The sequence below is a fragment of the Rhinopithecus roxellana genome, chromosome 4 (genome assembly GCF_007565055.1).
Source record: "Rhinopithecus roxellana isolate Shanxi Qingling chromosome 4, ASM756505v1, whole genome shotgun sequence".
In the NCBI taxonomy this organism is placed as follows: domain Eukaryota; kingdom Metazoa; phylum Chordata; class Mammalia; order Primates; family Cercopithecidae; genus Rhinopithecus; species Rhinopithecus roxellana.
Genome location: NC_044552.1, coordinates 59,544,929 through 59,565,448, shown reverse-complemented (window position 1 = coordinate 59,565,448; position 20,520 = coordinate 59,544,929). Strand labels below are relative to the sequence as shown.

The following is a 20,520-nucleotide window of genomic DNA, read 5'->3' as shown; positions in this document are numbered from 1 at the left end:
TGGACCTACAGGCGCCCACCACCTCACCCGGCTAGTTTTTTGTATTTTTTAGTAGAGACGGGGTTTCACCGTGTTAGCCAGGATGGTCTCGATCTCCTGACCTCGCGATCTGCCCGTCTCGGCCTCCCAAAGTGCTGGGATTACAGGCTTGAGCCACCGCGCCCGGCCGGGGTTTTTTTTTTTTTTTTTTGAAATGATGAAAATGTCCTAAATTGATTGTGGCAATGGTCATACAATTCTATGAATAAACTAAAATGCACTGAATTGTACACTTTAAATGGGTGAATTGCATGGTGTATGAATTATATCTCAGTAAAGTTGTTATTACCAAAAAGAAAAAAAAAGTTGAGAGTGGTCAAAGGTTCTAACGTAAAGGCCATGAAAGTCAAGGAAAACCCAAGGAAATGTTACAGATTAAAGGAGACTGAAGAGACCTGACCGGAACGCTACTATGAATCTGAGATTTTTCATTTCCTATAAAGGACAATATTGAAACAATTGGCAATAACTGAATAAAGCTAATACACTAGCTTATAGTGTTGTATTAATACTGATCATTGTACTATAGTGATTTAAGAGTGTGTCCTAGCTTTTGAAATATACGGGCATTTAGAAGTAAAGGGCATCATGTTTGCAACTCAGTTTCACAAGGATCGGGATGGGGGGAAAATGTGTACACATAAAGAGAATGAGAAAATGTGTTAAAATGTTAATATTTGGGGAATCTGGGTAAAGAGCATATAGGAACTCTATATTTTTACAACATTTCTGAGTGATATTATGCCAAAATGAAAAGTCTAAGAGAGAGAGTGTGCGTCTGTGTGTGTGTACATGTGTGCATGCACCTAGAAGAAACAAAGATGGCCCTGATGAAGATGGCGACTATGATGATCACATAGAATTTGCCTGAATGTATATAGCTGAAAATATATCCTCCAACTTAAAATAGTACTGATTACATTTGCTTTTAAGGCAGGAAGTGGGATATCGCCAACACATGATAATTTAAATCACTGGATGGTGTGTGGGAACCCCAGGACCTTAAAAAGAAAGGTCTGCCAAAACTGTAAAATAAAAAATAAAAAATAAAAATTTAAGTACTTGATTACAAACAGAAGAGAAGTTTATTAAATGATTTAAAGAAAATATTATGTCCATTTTGGTTTCCAGTAAGGAAGACAATGGAGGAAGCAGTGGGGAAAAGGGAAAAAAGGGGAGACCAAGAGGAAAGGGAGAGAAGAGTCAGGGGAGGGGAAGTTACATGGAAGAGGGAGAAGTTAGGAGAAAAAAAAATGAAGGGTGGGAGGCACAGAAAGAAGAAAAAATAATCGAGAGCAAGAAAACAAACTCAGAATTCACATACAGTAATGAAGAATATATTGAACTCATTCTGGGAGAAAAGGAAAGTTGTTATTAATTAATACTATAAATTGAAGCCCTGAATACACAAGAGCTTATTCTCTAGCATGTAATTCAAATAAAATAAATAAAACAGTATCTTGTGTCCTTCAGGCACTTAGTTATAAATATACACACAAAAAAGACATGCAGTATGTTCTATTACTGACTCCATATGTTCTCAACAGTGAAGAAAGGAGTTGGTGCATAAACAATTCATAAATAACATTAATGAGTCATTCTACTGCAGAACTTTAAAAAGAAATCCACAAAAATATTTTATTCAGCTATTATCAGCTATTCCAAATTTATAACTAGACATGTATTGAAGAAACAAGCCTATACAATGGCATGCAAAGCAAATAAAAATGCTATTCTAAAGTATCCTAATCACTCAGAGCAGTGCTGTCCACAGGACCTTCTGCAGTGATGGAAATGTTTATATGCTGTGCCATCCACTATGATAGTCACTAGCCACATGTGGTTATTACAGACTTGAAATGTGGCTACTGTTACTGAGGAACTTAATTCATATTTAAATAGTCAAATGTGGCTACTGCAGCCACACTGAAAAGTGCAGCTTTAGGGAATGGCTAAGGGAGCTACCCAGTTTACAGTAATTTGTTATGACAGCCTTAGGAAACGAACATACATCTCAAACACAATTTTGCCAACTAGGCTTAAAAAAAAAAAAAAAAAAGTCCACTCATTTGAAGCTGTCAGAGAACAAGCTGATATTACTCTGCAATGGAAGGCTCTGCTTTAGTATGCACTTGAAGTATTTTTTTCCTGAAAAACCAGCAGCTAGATAAGTTAATGACTAGGAATAACACCGTGACAGCTAACATTTCTTGAACAATTACTCTGTTTCATGCTCTACACTGACACTTCAAGTGCATTATCACACTTAATCCTCAAATACTACTAGGCAGGAGGAGATAGTACTGTTATGTTTTCTTTTCTTTTCTTTCTTTCTTTTTTTTTTTTTTTTTTTTTGTTTGTTTTTTGAGACAGAGTCTCCCTCTGTTGCTCAGGCTAGAGTGCAGTGGTGTAATCTCGGCTCACTGCAACCTCCACTCCCTGGGTTCAAGCGATTCTCCTGCCCCAGCCTCCCAAGTAGCTGGGATTACAGGCGCACGCCACCACACCAAGCTAATTTTTGTATTTTTAGTAGAGATGGGGTTTCACCATGTTGGCCAGGCTGATCTCGAACTCCTAACTTAAGTGATCCGCCCACCTCAGCCTCCCAAAGTGCTAGGATTACAGGTGTGAGCCACCACGCCTGGCCGATAGTACTGTTATTTCTGAGACTGAGAGAATTGAGGCACAAGGATATCAAGCTAGAGTTTTGCCAATGATTCCTAGTAGATCTTGTCCAGAAATGGCAGATAGGTGGTCCACTTGATGAATCTCCCTTTTCCTATGCACATGGAGGTTATTATTAAATGATCATAAAATGCCATTCAACTGAACCTGAACTTTCAAGAGACTCAGACAACAACTATTTTCCCCAAACTTTCCCCCACAAATCACCATTGGTATAAATACATTCATTTAAAAAATATTTGTTAAATACTAACCATGAACTACAAAGTTCTAGTAGCTGGGGACATAATAGTGAAAAATACAATGTCCCTACTTTGGGAGGGCAAGGCTGGAGAATCACTTGAGCCCAGGAGTTTGAGACCAGCCTGGAAAACTATAGACACCATCTTTACAAAAATGAAAAATTAGCCATGTGTGGTGGCATGTGCCTGTAGTCCCAGCTACTCAGGAGGCTGAGTTGGGAGGATCACATGTGCCCAAGAAGTCAAGGCTGCAGTGTGACGTGATCACATCATTGCACTCCAGCCTGAGTGACAGGGTGAAACCCTGTCTCAAACAAACAAAAAATACAACATCCCTGCTTCATGGACCTTATATTCTAATTAGGGGAAAGAAACATGCAAATAATGGAAAACCTTCATTTGCTATAATGACGGACACTATGAAGAAATTAAAATATTGGGCCAGGTGTGGTGGTTCATGCCTGTAATCATAACACTTTGGGAGACTGAGGCGGGAAGATTGTTTGAGCCTAGGAGTTTGAACCCACCCTGGGTAACACAGCGAGACTCCATATTAAAAAAAAAAAAAAAAAAAAAAAAAAAAAGGAAAAGAGAAAGAAAGAGAAAGAAAATCTGAGTGAGATTAGTGGTAGGAGGCAGAGAGCAAAATTTTTCTACAGTGGTCCAGTTAAACTTACTGAATAGGTAGCATTAATCCTTGGACCTGAACCACTGACAGAGGCATCAATGCGAACCTCTGGCAGAAGAGTAAGTACAAGGACTGAGAGGCTGAAATAACATAAATGGGTTGTGTGGTCAAAAGAAGACCAGCAATTAGGGACACAGTGGTAAGAGATGACGTCACATAATGATGGTAGAAAGAGTATGTGAGACCTTGCAGTTTATGCTATGTGGTTTAGATTTTATTCTATTTGCAAACGAAAGCCATTGGAGGGTTAATAGAATAATATTAACAACATTGCTCAGGTTAATTATATTAAAAATGTGAAAAACTGCTCTTTGTCCATATTTCTCTATTAGTTGGTATGACTCTTATTAAGCCTGCATGAATCTGGCTGGGGTTTTACTATCTCTTGATTTTATCCCAAGATGCCTCAAATCTTTTCAGGAGTAAAAGAAATTAATACATTATAGATATAGATATAAAAACATACATGCAAAGTACTTTCTTATTAGCTGTCTTAATTTTGATTGTACATAAATAAATAAAAAGACAATGTCATTTTCATTCCAATCAAAAAACATCACAACCAAAACTTTAAAACTACCTGAAAACTCCACTCATCTATAAAAGGAAAAAGTGATATCAGGGTCTAGTTTCATTCTTTTGCATGTGGCTCTCCAGTTTTCCCAGCACCATAAAGATACTATCCTTTCCCCAGTGTGTCTTCTTGGTGGGCTTGTTGAAAATTAGTTGAGTGCATATGCTTGGTATGCTTGGATTTATCTCCAGGCTTTCTGTTCTGTTCCCATTAGTCTATGTGTCTGTTTTTATGCCAGTGCCATACTGTTTTGATTACTATAGCTTTTTTTTTCCCCCCAAAGAAACAGAGTCTTGCTCTCTTTCCCAAGCTGGAGCTGGAGTGCTGTGTCACAATCACAACAACTCACCACAGACTGGAACTCCTCGGCTCAAGCAACCCTCCTGCCTCAGTCTCCCAAGTAGCTGGAACTACAAGAGTATGCCATCATGCCAGGCTAATTGTTGTTGTTGTTGTTGTTATTATTATTATTTTAGAGACAAGGTTTCAGTATGTTGCCCAGGTTGATCTCAAATTCTCAGCCTCAAGAGATCCTCTCATTTCAGCCTCCGGAGTTGCTGCAATTATAGGCACAAACCACTGCTAGCCACAATAACTTTTTATACTGTAATTTTAAATCAGAAAGTGTGATGTCTCCAACTTTTTCTTTTTCAAGACTGTTTTGGCTATTCAGAGTCTCCTGTGGTTCCATACAAATTTTAGAACTGTTTTTCTATATTTGCAAATAATGTCATTGGAATTTTGATAGAAACTGCTTTGAATCTGTATACTATACCATACACAAAAATCAGCTTCAAACAGATTATAGGCCTAAATGTAAGACCTGACACTGCAAAATTCCTGGGAGGAAACTCTCCCTCCTTAAACATAGGGAAAAAGATCTTTGACACTGGCCTTGGCACTGATTTTTTGGATATCACACCAAAAGCTCAGGAAACAAAAAGCAAAAATAAACAAATAGGACTACATCAGGCTAAAATGCTTCTGCATAGCAAGGGAAGCCATCAACTGAATGAAAAGGCAGCCTACGGATTGGGAGAAAATATTTGCAAACCATATACCTGATAAGGGATTCACATGCAAAATATATAAGGAATTCATACAACTCAATGGCAAAAAATTAAATAACCTTATTTAAAAATGAGCAAAGGACCTGAATAGACATTTTTTCAAAGGAAACATACAAATGGCCAATGAAAATGGATATAAAAAGCTGCTCGACATCAGTAAACATTAGGGAAAGACAAATCAAAACCACAATGAGCTATCACCTCATTGAGGATGGCCATGCCAAAGAGACAATAAATAACCAGTGTCAGCAAGGAACCAGAGAAGACAGAACCCTTATGCACTGTTGGTAGGAAAGTAAACTGGTACAACCATTATGGAAAACAGTATAAAGATGCCTCAAAGACTTAAAAATAGAACTACCCTATGATCCAGCAATTCTTACATATCCAAAAGAAATGAAATCAGCACTCTGTAGAGAGAGCTGTGCTCTCAAGTCCAATGCAGCATTATACACAATAACCAAGACATGAAAACAATCTAAGTATCCATCAGTGGATGAATGAATAAAATAACTGTGGTATATTTAAGTAATGGAATATTATTCAACATTTTTAAAAGGACATCCAGTCATCTGTGACAACATTGATGAACCTGGAGGACATTACGCTAAGTAAACTAAGCCAGACACAGAGAAAAAATACCGCATGATTTCAATTGTGCATAAAATCTTTACTTAAAACAAGTCAAATACAGAGAAACAGAGAGTAGTGTGGGAATTGCCGGGGTGGGGAAGGGGAGAAAATGTGAAGTAGATCAAAGGGTACAAAATTGCAGTTATGTAGGATAACTCTAGAGATCTAATTACATCATCAGGGCTATAGTTAATATTGTATACTGAAAATCTACTAAGAGTAGATATTAGGTGCTCTTACTACACACAAACATAAAAAGTAACTACAGAAGGAGATGGATAAGTTATTTTGTTTGACTCTAGTAATCATTTCACTATGTATACATAAAAACATTGTACACCTTAAATATATACAATAAAAAAGGAAAGAAATGCCCATCTTTCCATCTCCATTAAGAACTATATATATAGTCTTTTCCATCAAATGTATATTCAGGTGTTTCCCCTTTACCATAACGAAGTTTGACTGAATAATCAGCATCTGACAAGTCAAAGTACAATATTAACTTCTCTATTAAGCCAAGTCCCTACCTTACATAGTAATGGGGAAGGGCCCAATTTCCAAATCCCTTACATGTGGGGAAGCTGACAGCAGTCACTAAGCTAGCTTAATGTGTTTCAACGCTGAGAAGACTTTTCTTGAACTCACAAGCCCGTGAGCAAGTTTGCTGTGTACCACAAAAGAGCATTTGATGTTATGTGTGATTTAACTTTAATACTCATCTCCCAGTATATTTTCATCTTTAATCTCTTCATTCAAAAGATTCTTCCCCAAAGGTAGAAATAGTCCTTTCAACGAAAGTTATGTGACAGCACATTCCTCATACCACTGAAGACATATTTCACCTGAATGGTACCAGTGAGTGACTAATACTGAGTTAGAGATAAAAATTACTAATGGAAAGATGAGGCCAGGCTAAAAGGGTGCCAGTAAAATGAGAATCGGTACCAGGAACCTCTCTTCCTCCTAAACGCAACTAAAATACCTATTAAACTTTCTGTAGGGGTGAGGGATAAAGGAGGCAAAAAACCCCTTCAGCAATAAAAACAAAATTCAACAGGCTAAGCTCAATCACACATAGAAACAGTGTTTGGGACATCAGAATACTCCTATTAAGTAACAGAACATACTACAAATTAAAAGATAATTTAAAAAGTGATACTAAAGTTAAACACAGAGTAATATTATAACTAAAACAAATACACATTAGAGATGTAAAATACCAATTAATAAACAATTTTATACATCAAGCTTGTCCAACCCACGGCCTCTGGGCCCCATGTCGCCCAGGACGGCTTTGAATGTGGCCCAACACAAACTCGTAAACTTTCTTAAAACATTATTAGATTTTTTTTTTTTTTTAACTCATCAGCTATTGTTAGTGTTAGTGTATGCTAGGTGTGGCCTCAGACAATTCTTCTTCTTCCAGTGCAGCCCAGGGAAGCCAAAAGATAACTCCAATTATACATAATAGGCAGAATAATGATCTCCCAAAGACATCCAAGTCCTAATCCTTGAACCTGTGAATATGTTACTTTACATGGCAAACACAACTTTCTGGATGTGATCAAGATTAGGGACCTGAGATAAGAGTAACATGGATTATCCAGGTGGGCCCAATGTAACCACATGAATGTCAAAAGAACCTGAGAACCTTTTCCACCTGTGGGCAGAGTGGGCGGAGGGCAACATAGGGAGAACCTGTCCCTATTCAATTAAAAAAAGAAAATAAAGATAAATAAATAAAAACAAACTACATTTGTGATACTCTGTTAGAGCAGCAAAGAAAACTAACATACTAATTAAGAAATAAACATGGGCTGGGCACAGTGGTTCATGCCTGTAATCCCAGCACTTTGAGAGGCTGAGTCAGGAGGATCCCTTGAGCCAAGGAGTTCAAGACAAGTCTAGGCAACGCGGCAAAACCCTGTCTCTACAAAAAATTTAAAAATGAGCCCAGCATGGTGGCATGTGGTTATAGTTTCAGCTACCTGGGAGGTTGAGGTGGGAGGATCACTTGAGCCCAGAAGGTCAAGGTTACAATAAGCTATGAGTGCACCATCGCACTCCATTCTCAGGGACAGAGTAAGACCTTGCCTTGAAAGAAAGAGAAGGAAGGAAAGAAAGGCGAGGAGAGGGGAAAGGAAGGAAGGAGAAGAGAAAGAAAGGAAGGTGAGGGGAGAGGAAGGAACACATAAACATATTATAGAGTTAGCATCATAAAAGGATAAAGGAAAAATGTTTGAACAAATGCTGCTCAAATAACTAGGAACAATATGAAAAATTAAAGTTAAATCCATATCTTATAATTTAATAGTCACTCAAAAAATATTTATTGAGCCAGACACTGCACTAGGCAGAGAAGGTAAATGTACAGTATATATAAATATGTAAAATAATAATAAAATCTCTGGCTCTATAGAGCCTATCAGTAAGTGTCCATCACAGTAACATGCAAATGGATTGACAGTTGGATAAATCCTTTACGTATTTTAAAAACAGGTGAAAGAGAGAGAGAAAACATTAGATACTTTATCAGACATGTTCCCTTGGAGAATATAGCTTTCAAGTGTTGAAACCACATTACAAATTACCCACCCACCCTCCAAAACTCCGTGTTTCTAACTATATCAAAATTTTGAAACACAATAAAAAATGACAAATATGAGCCAGCAATCCCTCTTCTGTGTATATACCGAAAGGAGTTGAAATCCCTACCTCATAAAGATATTTGTACTCCAGTATTCATTGCAGCATTATTCGCAACACCCAGATTGAAAATAACCTAAGTGCCTTGTAGTGTATATATACAATGGAATATTATTCAGCCTTTAAAAAGGAGGAAATCCTGCCACTTCCAACAACATGGAAAGACATGGAGGACATTACGCTAAGTGAAATAAGCCAAACACAGAAAGAAACATAATGCATGATCTTACATATGTGTGGGATCCTTTAAAAAAAAAAAAAAAAGCTCAAATACACAGAAATAATTTTAAAAACAGTGGTTACCAGAAGCAAGGGAGGGAGAGCTGGAAATGGGTTAGGGATTGTGCTTAATAAGTAGATTTTGGCTGCTCTTGACACAAAAATAGTAACTCTGAAATGATTGACATATAAATCTGCTTCACTATATATGTGTCCCAAACATCATGTTACAAACTGCAAATATGTACAACAAAATTTATTTTTAAAAATATATATAAAAGAGATATAATGGTTGAATATGAGAGGGTGATTTTTTTTTTAATGATCGCCTATAATCTCAGCATTCTGGGAGGCCAAGACAGGAGGATCTGAGCCCAAGAGTTTGAGACCAGCCTGGGCAACAAAGTGAGATTTCATCTCTCTTTAAAATAAATTTTAAAAATTAAGAAAGAAAAAAAAAGACGGACAAATATTTTCCCCATGTTAAAACAGGTTGATTTCTTACTACTGAGTTGGAGTCATTATATCTCCTGGACATAGGTCCTGTAGATGTATATATTGCAAATATTTTTCTCAGTCATGGCATTTTTCTTTTCATTTTCTTAACAGTATCTTTTGAGGAGTGAAAGTGTTTATTGTGATGAAGTAAATTTTATCAATTTCTTTTCTTTCCTGGGTTGTGCTTTTTGTGTCCTAAGAAGTAGTTTCCTAACTCAAGATCACAAAAACAGGAGGAAAGATGGTAAATGATTTGAATACCTTACCAAAGATATATAGATGGCAAAGAAGCACATGAAAATATCCTCAACATCATTAGTCAACAGAGAAAAGCAAATTAAAACTACAATGAGACATCACTAACATACCTAGTAGAATTGTTTTTAAAAAATTGACAATACTAAGTACTGATGAAGATGTGAAGCAGCCGGGACTGATGACAGAAATGCAAAATGGAATAGCCACTTTGGAAAACACTGGCAGCTTCTTAAAAGGCAAAAGAGATGCTTACCATTTGACCTGGCAATCCCAGGTATTTACCCCAGAAAAATAAATATATGTATCTACACAAAGACCTGTGGATGAATGTTTACAGAAGCTTTTCATAATAGCCTTTAGCTGAAAAGAACACACATATCCATCAACTGGTGAAGAGACGAACTGTGGTCCACTAGCACAGTGAAATAATTCTAAGCACTAAAAAGTAGCAACTACTGATAACTGAAACAACATAGATGAATACTGAAGGCACTATGCTAAGGAAAAGAAAAAAGACACAAGTAATATATTCATTTATATGACATTCTCAAAAAGACAAAACTATACGAACAGAGATCGCATCAATGGTTGCCAAGGACTGGGGGCATGGGAAGAGTAGGCATATTTGAATACAAGAGGCACAAGATAACTTTTAAGCACAATAGAAATTATGTGGTGACTGTCCAAATTCATCAAAAGTGAATTTAACTGTTAACTATACCTCAATAAATGTGACCTAAAATAAGAAAAGACTGATATAATGAACATACAAGAAAATAAAGGACAGATAATGAACAAAGGGCATGAAGAGACAACCAGTACATTATACTGCTTCTCTCCTTCACCTGTTCATGCTGTCTTCCCCCGCTGCCCCAACACAGTGTTTCACCCTGTCCTGTGGTTCACTGAGTGCAATCCCCTTCCTTCTCTCCACCCTCACTATTGTACTCATCACTCATCTGCACAACTCTCCACACTACACTTCTTAACACTCCCCACTCCGCTCACTCCTTTTGCTTTTCCCCACCAGGCATCTCACATACAGATGCCTACTCTTATACTGTTGTTTCTAATTGAAAGTCCTTTTTCCTTTCTCCACTCATTAAGCCACTACTTAATATCAGAGGCCTATGTAAAGCATGGCTGCATCCTGTGTGTGCCCATAGCCCTTCTCCCTATGCAGATTAATCACAAGGATTTGCACCTCTCATCAGATGTCATAGTCTTTAGGGAGAATATATGTTGTATTCAGCTCAGTATCTCCAGCAAATGGTTTAGTTCCAGGCACACAGTTGTGCTCAATGTTGATTCTACTATTAAGTAAATTAGTTAATTTTTTAAAAAAATAGCAAATACAGAGCACTATGGTCCAGGTTCCATGCTAAGCACAGTTACATGTATTAATTGATTTTTTTTTTTTTTTTTTGAAAGTAGAAACAGGGTTTTACCATGTTGGCCAGGCTGGTCTCAAACTCCTGACCTCAAGTGATCCACCCACCTCAGCCTCCCAAAGTGCTGGAATTACAGGCGTGAGCCACTGCGCCCAGCCATATTAATTGATTTAACCCTTAAAAAACTCAGAGTCAGGTTCTGTTATTATCACCACTTAACGGTAGAAGAAACTGAGGTACACAGAGGTTAAATAACTTGTACAAGGTCACACAGCTAAGAAATAGTGCAGCAGGGATATGAACCCATGCAATCTAGTTCCCAAATCTATGATATACTACACTTTAATCATTCAATAGGTGAAACATGTATGAATACAGGTGAGATAGATGACGCCAAAAAAAGTGAAACCAACAGGTCAAGGAAGGGAAAAACATAAATGGGTGTTTAAATTTACATGTCATTCTCTCACAATACTGCCTTTTAGACAACGGAAGGTCAAAAAATAGAACATGGCAAGAAGAAACGTTCAAAGTAGAGGCAAACAGGAGAAGGAGAGAGTTCCTCAAGCCTTGCTCTCAATACCGATCCCACTGTTACTGTGACACTGCTCCACTTTGTGAATTTGTTTACCTTTTGCAATGTGGTATACGACAGAAATATTCTCAAATGTAGCTTTTCAAATGCAGCTTTAACTGTACACATAATTTTCAAAATTAAAGTGCTCGCATTTGAAATAGTCAAAAGTCAATCCTGTTTCACTTTTCAAGATTACAGCAGCCTGCCTGAAAAGATGTTTAACCACTGCAAATCAACCTAGTAATAGTCCCTGAGATAAGTGGACACCTATGTTAAACCACATTTCTGTTCAGCTCTCCAAAGAAAATGTTCACCTGCCTGCAAGGCTCACGGCTGGCACATGAGGAAGCCTTGTCATTTACAAATTTTCAATATCAAATTTTATATTCCATTGTGAATTCCATGTTTTAACATTTTACAACCTATCTATTAATTTGCAGTTCATTTAGAATCTCTAGAGCTATAATTAGTTATAATGATCAGTCCAATGAATTTAACACCAAAACAAACTTCAAATGTGGTCCTTGCTATTAACACAGAAAAACTACACAAAGCACACAATTTCATAAACACACTTTCTAGTAATAGAGTGAGAGCCTAACTTCCTAATAAATGCTGTTCCTGTTAATAATGGATACTGTAATAACAGATCAATAATACTACCTTAGGAAGAAGAACTCAGCAAATAAATATCGTTTCACTCACCTCTCCCTAACACAACTCACAACCAGCAGACACAAAGCGTATTTCCATCTGAGCCTTAAAGAGAAATTCCCAACTAATTGATCTCACTATGGTCTAGGGACCCATCTGACTAGATTCTCTAGGAAGCTGGAGAAGTTCTGGACTCAAACCAGAAGTCTCTCCCTAAGAACCAGAATGTAAGCTCAGTGAGGACAGGGATCTGGGACAATTTTATATACCGCTGCATTCCCAGCTCCTGCATAGTACTGTGCTTAGAACAGTACACCACGCACATAGTACCTGGTGAACCAAAGAAATAATGTTATGGCAGGTCTAGGATTTGAAGCCAGGCTTTCTGATGCCTAAAGTCTACTACTCTTTTTTTACTGCAAATGTTAAGAGAACATCCTATTTTCTGGTTAATCTAAAAGAAACTTTCTGCCAACAAAGTAGCCTAAAAGAAAAACAGAAGCATTCAAACAGGTATATTCACAAGATATGAAACTATCAACAGCTAACATAAACGACATAAACAAATAGTAGTAATAAAAATGGCCTTGAATGAAAACTCTAAGATAGATGATTAACCATAACTATTTGTTAAAAGAGAAAAGGAATTTTTAACTGTAAGGTGAAATGTTTCAAGATCCTGAAAAAAGACAAAAAGATCTTGATTCTATACTGGTCACCAATAAATATACATCATCTAGATATAAAATTTAAACTTCACTTCATGCTAAGAAAAAGGTTTTGGCTAAAACTTTTTATTCAAGACACTTATGTTTTCAAATCTGTTCTTTCTTCTCTTCCATTGTGAAGAAATTAGACAGGTTTGTGCACAGATTTTTGCCCCAAGATGGGAGAAGTATAGAGGTTACGACCACCAAAGCCAGTGCATCTGGACCCAGAGGATGACAAGCTTTATTTATGGTTTCGATGCTTTGTTATTTTCTTTCCACGCACCATCACATGAATAACATTAATCACAACTAGGTGATTTCAGGGGAGAGTGGGACAGGTGATAATAAAAGGCCCAGAGGTCAAATAACTGCTTACCATGTATTCTCACCACACAGCCTTACCCTGCTTACTAAAATAAATGCCCCATTCCTACAGGCTGATATTGATGGAAATTAGAATGTTATGATGGTAGTAATTTCTCTCTTTATTAATATCTTCTTAAATGCCTATTCTATGAGCACTTTCAAACATGGGTAAGAACAATAAAAATCCTTTAACTCAGATATGCAATAAGTAGCTTGCTCACCCAATGATCCCCCACTCATGGAAGCTTTTGATTTTACTCACCTGGGTCAATAAAATTGACACATTCTTCCTGTACTGTAAGGTGACACAGATAAAGGCTAGCAGAAGGTAAAAGCAGAGAATGCAGTTACAGTTGTTCTTCCTTCCAACTCTATTAACATCCTCCCATCATAGAAAATTTGTAAAGGAATAACATTATTCACTCAATCACACAATACAATTCTAAGCTTCCTGCTAAAAATCGTTTCCCAAGTCACTGAATTTAAACATCTATTCTTTTTGCACTTTTTTTTCTCTTCGTATAAAATATAATTCATTTCTTTATTTCACTGTAACTCACTATATTTCAGTAGGTTTCTAGTTTTATAGCAATTCTATAGAACAATTCTATTCAAAAGTAGGTCTCTCTAAAGATAAAATTTAGATAATTTTGTTTCCTAATTTGTAATTTGTTTTCAAAATTTTCATTTATGTGGACATAATTTTCACATGTAAAAAGTCAGTGATGATAAATGTCACATACCTGCCACAGAAAAAAATGCTCCAAAAATGATATTAACAAATAATAATCTTATACTTCAATAATACTTAAAGCTGGTAAAGATATAATTAAATTACACCTCTGAAATGTTAATGATAGTGTGATCCCACTTTCAGAAACTTTTTCAAATACATTAATTTTAAATTAAAAATTAAAAGACCAGTGAGAGCATTAATGTATTATGTATATTTCCTAAAAACTAGAAAATTCTTAAATCCAATAATTAAGAAATAGTTAGGTAAATTATGTTACATCCTTCAATAGAACACTAATGCCAGACTTAAAATGGTTACAAAGCTCATGAAATAATCTAGAGAAATAAGAATACAAAATAGTTTTGAGATTACAATTAAGTAAAAGATGCAAAGGTTAAGTCTGAAGGAGGTAAGCAAAATTATAATTGCATTATGGCGAGAGAAATATAGATTTTATTTCTATTCACTTTTCAAAATGTGTTCTTATTTCTCCAATTGTAAATGAACAAAATAAAATAAACCTAAAGACTACTAGTGGTAACAAAATGGGACTATGTGACAGAACAAAACAGCAAAAGAAACTCTCCACAGAGTAAACAAACAACCTACAGAATGGCAGAAAAGGTTTGCAAACCATGCATCTGACAAAGGTCTAATATCCAGCATCTATAAGGAATGTAAACAAATTTACAAGAGAAAAACAAGCAGCCCTATTAAAAAGTGGGCAAAGGACACGAACAGACACTTTTCAAAAGACGACGTACATGCGGCTAACAAGCGTATGAAAAAAAAGCTCAATGTCACTGATTGTTAGAGAAATGAAAATCAAAACCTCAATGAGATACTACCTCATGCCAGTAAGAATGGCTATTATCAAAATGTCAAAAAATAACAGATGTTGGCAAGACTATAGAGAAAAGGGAACACTGACACACTTTTGGTGGGAGTGTAAATTAGTTCTACCATTATGGAAAGCAATGTGGCAACTCCTCAGAGAGCTAAAAGCAAAACTACCATGTGACCCAGCAATCTCATTACTGGGTATATACCCAGAGTAATATAAATCATTCTACCATAAAAACAAATGCATGCAAATGTTCACTGCAGCACTATTCACAATAGCAAAGACATGGAATCAACCTGCAATGACACATCAGATAAAGAAAATGTGGTACATAATATACACTATGGAATACTATGCAGCCATTAAAAAAAAAAAAAAGATAGCATGTCTTTTGTAGGACTATGGATGGAGCTGCAGGCCATTATCCTTAGCAAACTAACGCAGGAGAAGAAAACCAAATACCATACTTTCTCACTTTTAAGTGGGAGCTATACGATGAGAACACATGGACACATCAGGGGTAACACCACACACTGGGGGCTTTTGGAGGGTAGTGAGTGGGAAGAGGGAGAGGATCGGGAAAAATAACTAATGAGTACAAGGCTTAGTACCTGGGTGACAAAATAATCTGTACAACAGTCACGTGTTTAACCTATATAACAAACCTGTGCATGTAACCCTGAACTTAAAATAGAAGTTTAAAGAAAAAGAATGTTAACCACAGAACAACACAGGTGCCGATTAAATAGAAACAAAATGTTCATCTGCCAGTGTCACAGCTTTGTGTCGGCCCTGAAAATTGGACTGACACAAAGCTGTGACTTTGGCAAATAAACTCACATTAATAGCCCTGAGTGTCCTCCCTTACACTGTATCTGGAGAATCTCCTGCACATCCTAACATACACTTTTCCCTGCACACAATGGAGTTTTAAAAAATGTTGCCATAATGTATGCAGAGAAGAGGCTTTTGCCACATTAAAGAAAGTCTGTTGTTCCCTAACTTTATTCCTTGAGATGAAATCTAAGATCAACTCCAAGCTTTTACCACATTCCATCTCTAAAAAAGACTTCCAACTAGTTTCCTATTTCCCTACCATAGCAGGATTATGTTTACAGAGAAAGTTAGTCTGACATGAAAAGAGAACTCGGGACTCCCATATTCATTTCATTCCTTAAACCAAGAGAAATCAAAATGTAAACAGACAAATGGTGAAAACAAACTAAAGTTACCAAACATTCAAGTTCTGTTTGTTGAAAGTGAGAATGTTTGTTCGAAGATTATTAAATTTGCTAGCAGGGTAAGGACTTCACAGCAGAAAACAAGTTCATTACACTGAGAACATGATACAAGAACCTGTCAGTAGTGTATTAAATAAGGAAAAATCTATTATAAAGTTCAAAGCAGATGCCAATTAATCATGCAAACTTCTTCTATGAGCATATGATGTTTTCACACTTTTTTAAAATTAACATAGCCTTTTTAAACAAACAACATTGCTAAGTTTATCACCTACAGCTTCAGTAGAATGTTGGGAAGGAAAAAGCACCATCATTTGATCAACCAATATTGACTGAATATCAGCTACTTGAGGGCATTTTGCAAAAAGTAATTGGCTACAAAGAGCAAGAGAGAGAGAAGACAGTAATCTCCTTACTTCACAGAGCTGACTGCCTCCCCCCAAAAAAGTACGTCAACAACAGAAATACAATGTGAAGATTTTTTTCAGGCAATCAACAAACACTTATTGAGTGCCTAGTATGTGCGAGGTATCACGGGAAAGGCTAGAGAAACATGGTGAGAGTTTTAAAAAAAGATTGAAAAACTATTCTCACGAGGCTAACAATTTAAATAGACAGGTGGGCTTTATTCAAAGAATTATATGACAGGTAACTGCACAGTAAGCAAAGAGAAACTAGAGAAAAGAATTATGGAGGACTACACAAAGTAGGAAGAGAAAGCTTTACAGGTCATCATGCTGGCGCTGAGACTTATGGTGGTAGGTATAAGGGAGGTGGGGCATTTGAAAAAAGGCATTGATGTACTCGGGGGCGAAAAGCAAGTAGCTGAGTGAGGTGGAAAAACTGTAATGACCTGGAAAGCGATGGTAATAGATAGCCAAAGACTGGGTTATTAAAGGATGTAAATTCCACACTATGGCTTTTTATTGTGTTGCTCTTTCTTAATGAGAGAAACTAACACATGTTTTTATGCTAAGGTGAAAAAGTTACACAGAAATGACAGTTTCAGGGACAATAAGGAAAATATGTTTAGGACAGCCATAAGTGTAACACAGCTTATAAATAACCTACAAATAGAAAATAAAATGTGAAGCTATTATAGGTGTTAATAATATAAGATTTTCTCTTTTTGCATCAGGTACAAGCTTACCCCAATGATACTCAGTCCCTTAAGGTAGTCCTGGCGAGGCTGGGCTTGAGGAACGCATCCAGCTAGTACGATTTTCTTGTTCTCCTCTTGAGCTTTCCTAAAACATTGAAGAGAAAGCAGTGTGAATTCCTTTGCTCATGGGGATACTCTTAGAAACTGTTGTTAGTGCATATTAGTTCTCCAAATAATAATAGGCCTATCTCACATGAAACAGGATTTTCTTACAACTGGTTAAAGACCACATAATAAAACTTCTGTACAATATGTCTATTTATCATAGCATTAAAGAACACAACAGCAGTCCAACCTGATAATGCCATTCATTACCGTCTCATTACAAAACAAAAAAATTCATTATTTTTTATTTTATTCCCAAGGATATGAACCACTCTTGAAAACCGCATTTTCCAGACAGGCAAGCTAACTCTTCAAGTAGGTTACTTACATTAAATGTTAATGAAAATATGCCTAAAACTTAATAGACTATTTCCTAGTCTTTTGACCAACATAAAAGTAAAATATACTTAAAGAAACTGAAACAGAGAAGAGTAACTAAAAGGCATAATGTCCTATGTGCTAGTAATTCGCACATCTCCTCAGTCCTGCTCCCTAGAGACATGCTACAGTTGATTGCACATGCTTACGTCCAGACACCAGACTATCCCTCACATATGCAAGCATATATGGGAAAACAAGCTGGTGCTTTGTACATACAAACATATTTGAATGTTTGAGAAAGTATTTCTGGATTACAGAAACCTAGACGTGAAATCCACACTCAGTTGTGTAATTATTTCCTTAGTATAAATTCTAAGTAACTGGGTGGAGTGGTTCACGTCTGTAATCCCAGCACTTTGGGAGGCCAAGGCGGAAGGATCACTTGAGCCCAGGAGTTTGAAACCAACCTGGGCACCATTGTGAGACCATGTCTCTACTAAAAATAAACAAATTAGCGATGCATGGTGGGGCACGTCTGTAGTCCCAGCTACTCTGGAGGCTGAGCCAGGAGGAGCACTGAAGCCCCAGGAGTTCAAGGTTGTGGTGAACACCACTGATGATGATAGCACCACCGTACTGTGGCCTGGGCAACAGAGCAAGACCGTGTCTCAAAAAAAAAAAAAAAAAACTAAGTAGAAATGCTGGTTCAGAACTATACATATATGGCTTTTTTAAAGCCTTTCTTTACTCAAGAGAGTTCTAGCAATATGTTTGATGTGACATTATTCATTCGGGTATGTGTATACATAGACAACATTTATTTTGTGCTAGAAGACAGTAGTGAACAAAGTAGAACTTATATTCTTTCCTAGAAACTACTCAAATCCTTTGCCCATCTTAAAATTAAATTTTCAAGTCTTTAATTCTTTTGCATGTGTATGGGTTTTGGAGTGTGTTTTGATGCTTTGTTCACCTTTATTGCTGAGTCTTTGGGCACCGAGTATTATGTACCAAATTGGGTCGCTCCTCCCACCACTACAAGCAACCTCTAGGTTTCTGAAACCAACTGAGAAAGGTAAGGGTATTAGCAGCCCAGTTTTGGTAGGTGTGACATTAAACTCTAATACTATAAAGTGAAAGGTCTCCAAGCCTGGCACACCTTTTTGTCTTTGTCAACTTTTTCAAGAGTACAAATTCAAAACTAGATGCCAACAAAAAATTGGGCTCTTTGTGATAAACAGCCACATCAAAATTTTCTGGGAAGTACAGAGAGAATGATTAAATAAATGAATAGAGTACAAAATACTATTTTAACAGCACCTGCATTTCATTTCAATAGCTTCTTAGAACACTTTGATATAATTTTTCTTCTTGGAATCCTGAAAAAGCTTGTTAACGAAATAAAAACAAATCTGACTTTGGTAGATTGCATAACACATCCAAGAGAATTATTGTCTGGCTTTGCACCTTGTTTTACTTTTTATCAGTACCAAGCACATCATTGCACATAAATACTTTTCTTGTATTAAATGTGAAATACCTTATCAAACAAAAAAAAAACTTTCCATTTTCATTAGCCATGTATACAAAGAAGTTAACATCAAGTTGCTTTAAGAACTTTCATTATAACACATAGAATCACTGCCAAACATCCAAGAGAGATGTTGAGATGACTAATAATTAAATCCAAATTTAAAAAGCTTACTTCCTATAATGCTATTCAAATACTTATTAAGCATCTCTAAGACATTATTACACTGAGTGTTTAAGAGAACACAGTAATGAAGAAGACAAGTGCCTTGCACTCAACGAGCTTATAGTTTACAATATTTGAAATATAAAAGAACATAAAAAACACAGCATCGAGTAAGGTGCCCTTGGTGACAGAGAGATGGATAGCTAACATACCACGAAGAGGAAAAGAACATGCAGAAAGGAAAACACAGGAAAAAGCTTCACGAAGAAATCTAGGAGGATTTTATTGGCAAGACAGGAGTAGGAAAAATGGAGATAGAGGCAGAGAAAGCTAAGGGCAGTTGTTACAGCATGAACAAAGACAAGGAGGAGAAAAGCATTTCATTATATTAATAGAAATAATTTCTGTATATGGGAGAATGAGAGGCTTATATTGTAAAAAGAATCTTAAGAGACTAGAGAGTCTCTGATTTCGTGGGCCATATGGAAATCTCTTAAGTTTTGGTGGCAGAGTGGAACTTTGAGAACGTAACATTGGTGACAGAGTGTAAAATGTCAATAGATTTGACATTGACATTCACTTTCTGTTTGCCCTAGATAGAAGGGGAAAAGAAGCCAGGAGGTGAGGAAATTAATTTAATACCCTAGACAAAAGGATCAGAGAACTAGAATGCATGTGGAAGATTTTTTAAAAGATGATGATGATTAAAGAAACGGAGATTAATTTTCTTGCTAGAATATACTTGAAAAATACCAAAGGAGGAATCAAAGGTAATGCCAAAGTTTTAGTCTAAAGTAGGGGTCAGTAAACTTTTCTTATTTATTTATTTATTTATTTTTGAAACAGAGTTTCACTCTGTTGTCCAGGCTGGAGTGCAGTGGCGCGATCTCAGCTCACTGCAAGCTCCACCTCCTGGGTTCACACCATTCTCCTGCCTCAGCCTCCGGAGTAGCTGGGATTACAGGCACCCGCCACCACGCCAGCTAATTTTTTGTATTTTTAATAGAGACGGGGTTTCACTGTGTTAGCCAGGATGGTCTCGATCTCCTGACATCATGATCCGCCCGCCTCAGCTTCCCAAAGTGTTGGGATTACGGGCGTG

At 36.7% G+C, this 20,520-nt stretch overlaps 1 protein-coding gene across 2 annotated transcripts in view; it reads right to left on the bottom strand.

Moving 5' to 3' along the window:
* CDKAL1 (CDK5 regulatory subunit associated protein 1 like 1) overlaps positions 1–20,520 on the bottom strand; it is a 718,226-nt gene that overhangs the window by 488,091 nt on the left and 209,615 nt on the right. For both annotated transcript variants that reach the window (XM_010354099.2, XM_030929089.1), the window contains one exon: positions 17,285–17,381. In XM_010354099.2, coding sequence (XP_010352401.1) covers positions 17,285–17,381 — 97 coding nt within the window. The remainder of the gene's footprint in view (positions 1–17,284; positions 17,382–20,520) is intronic.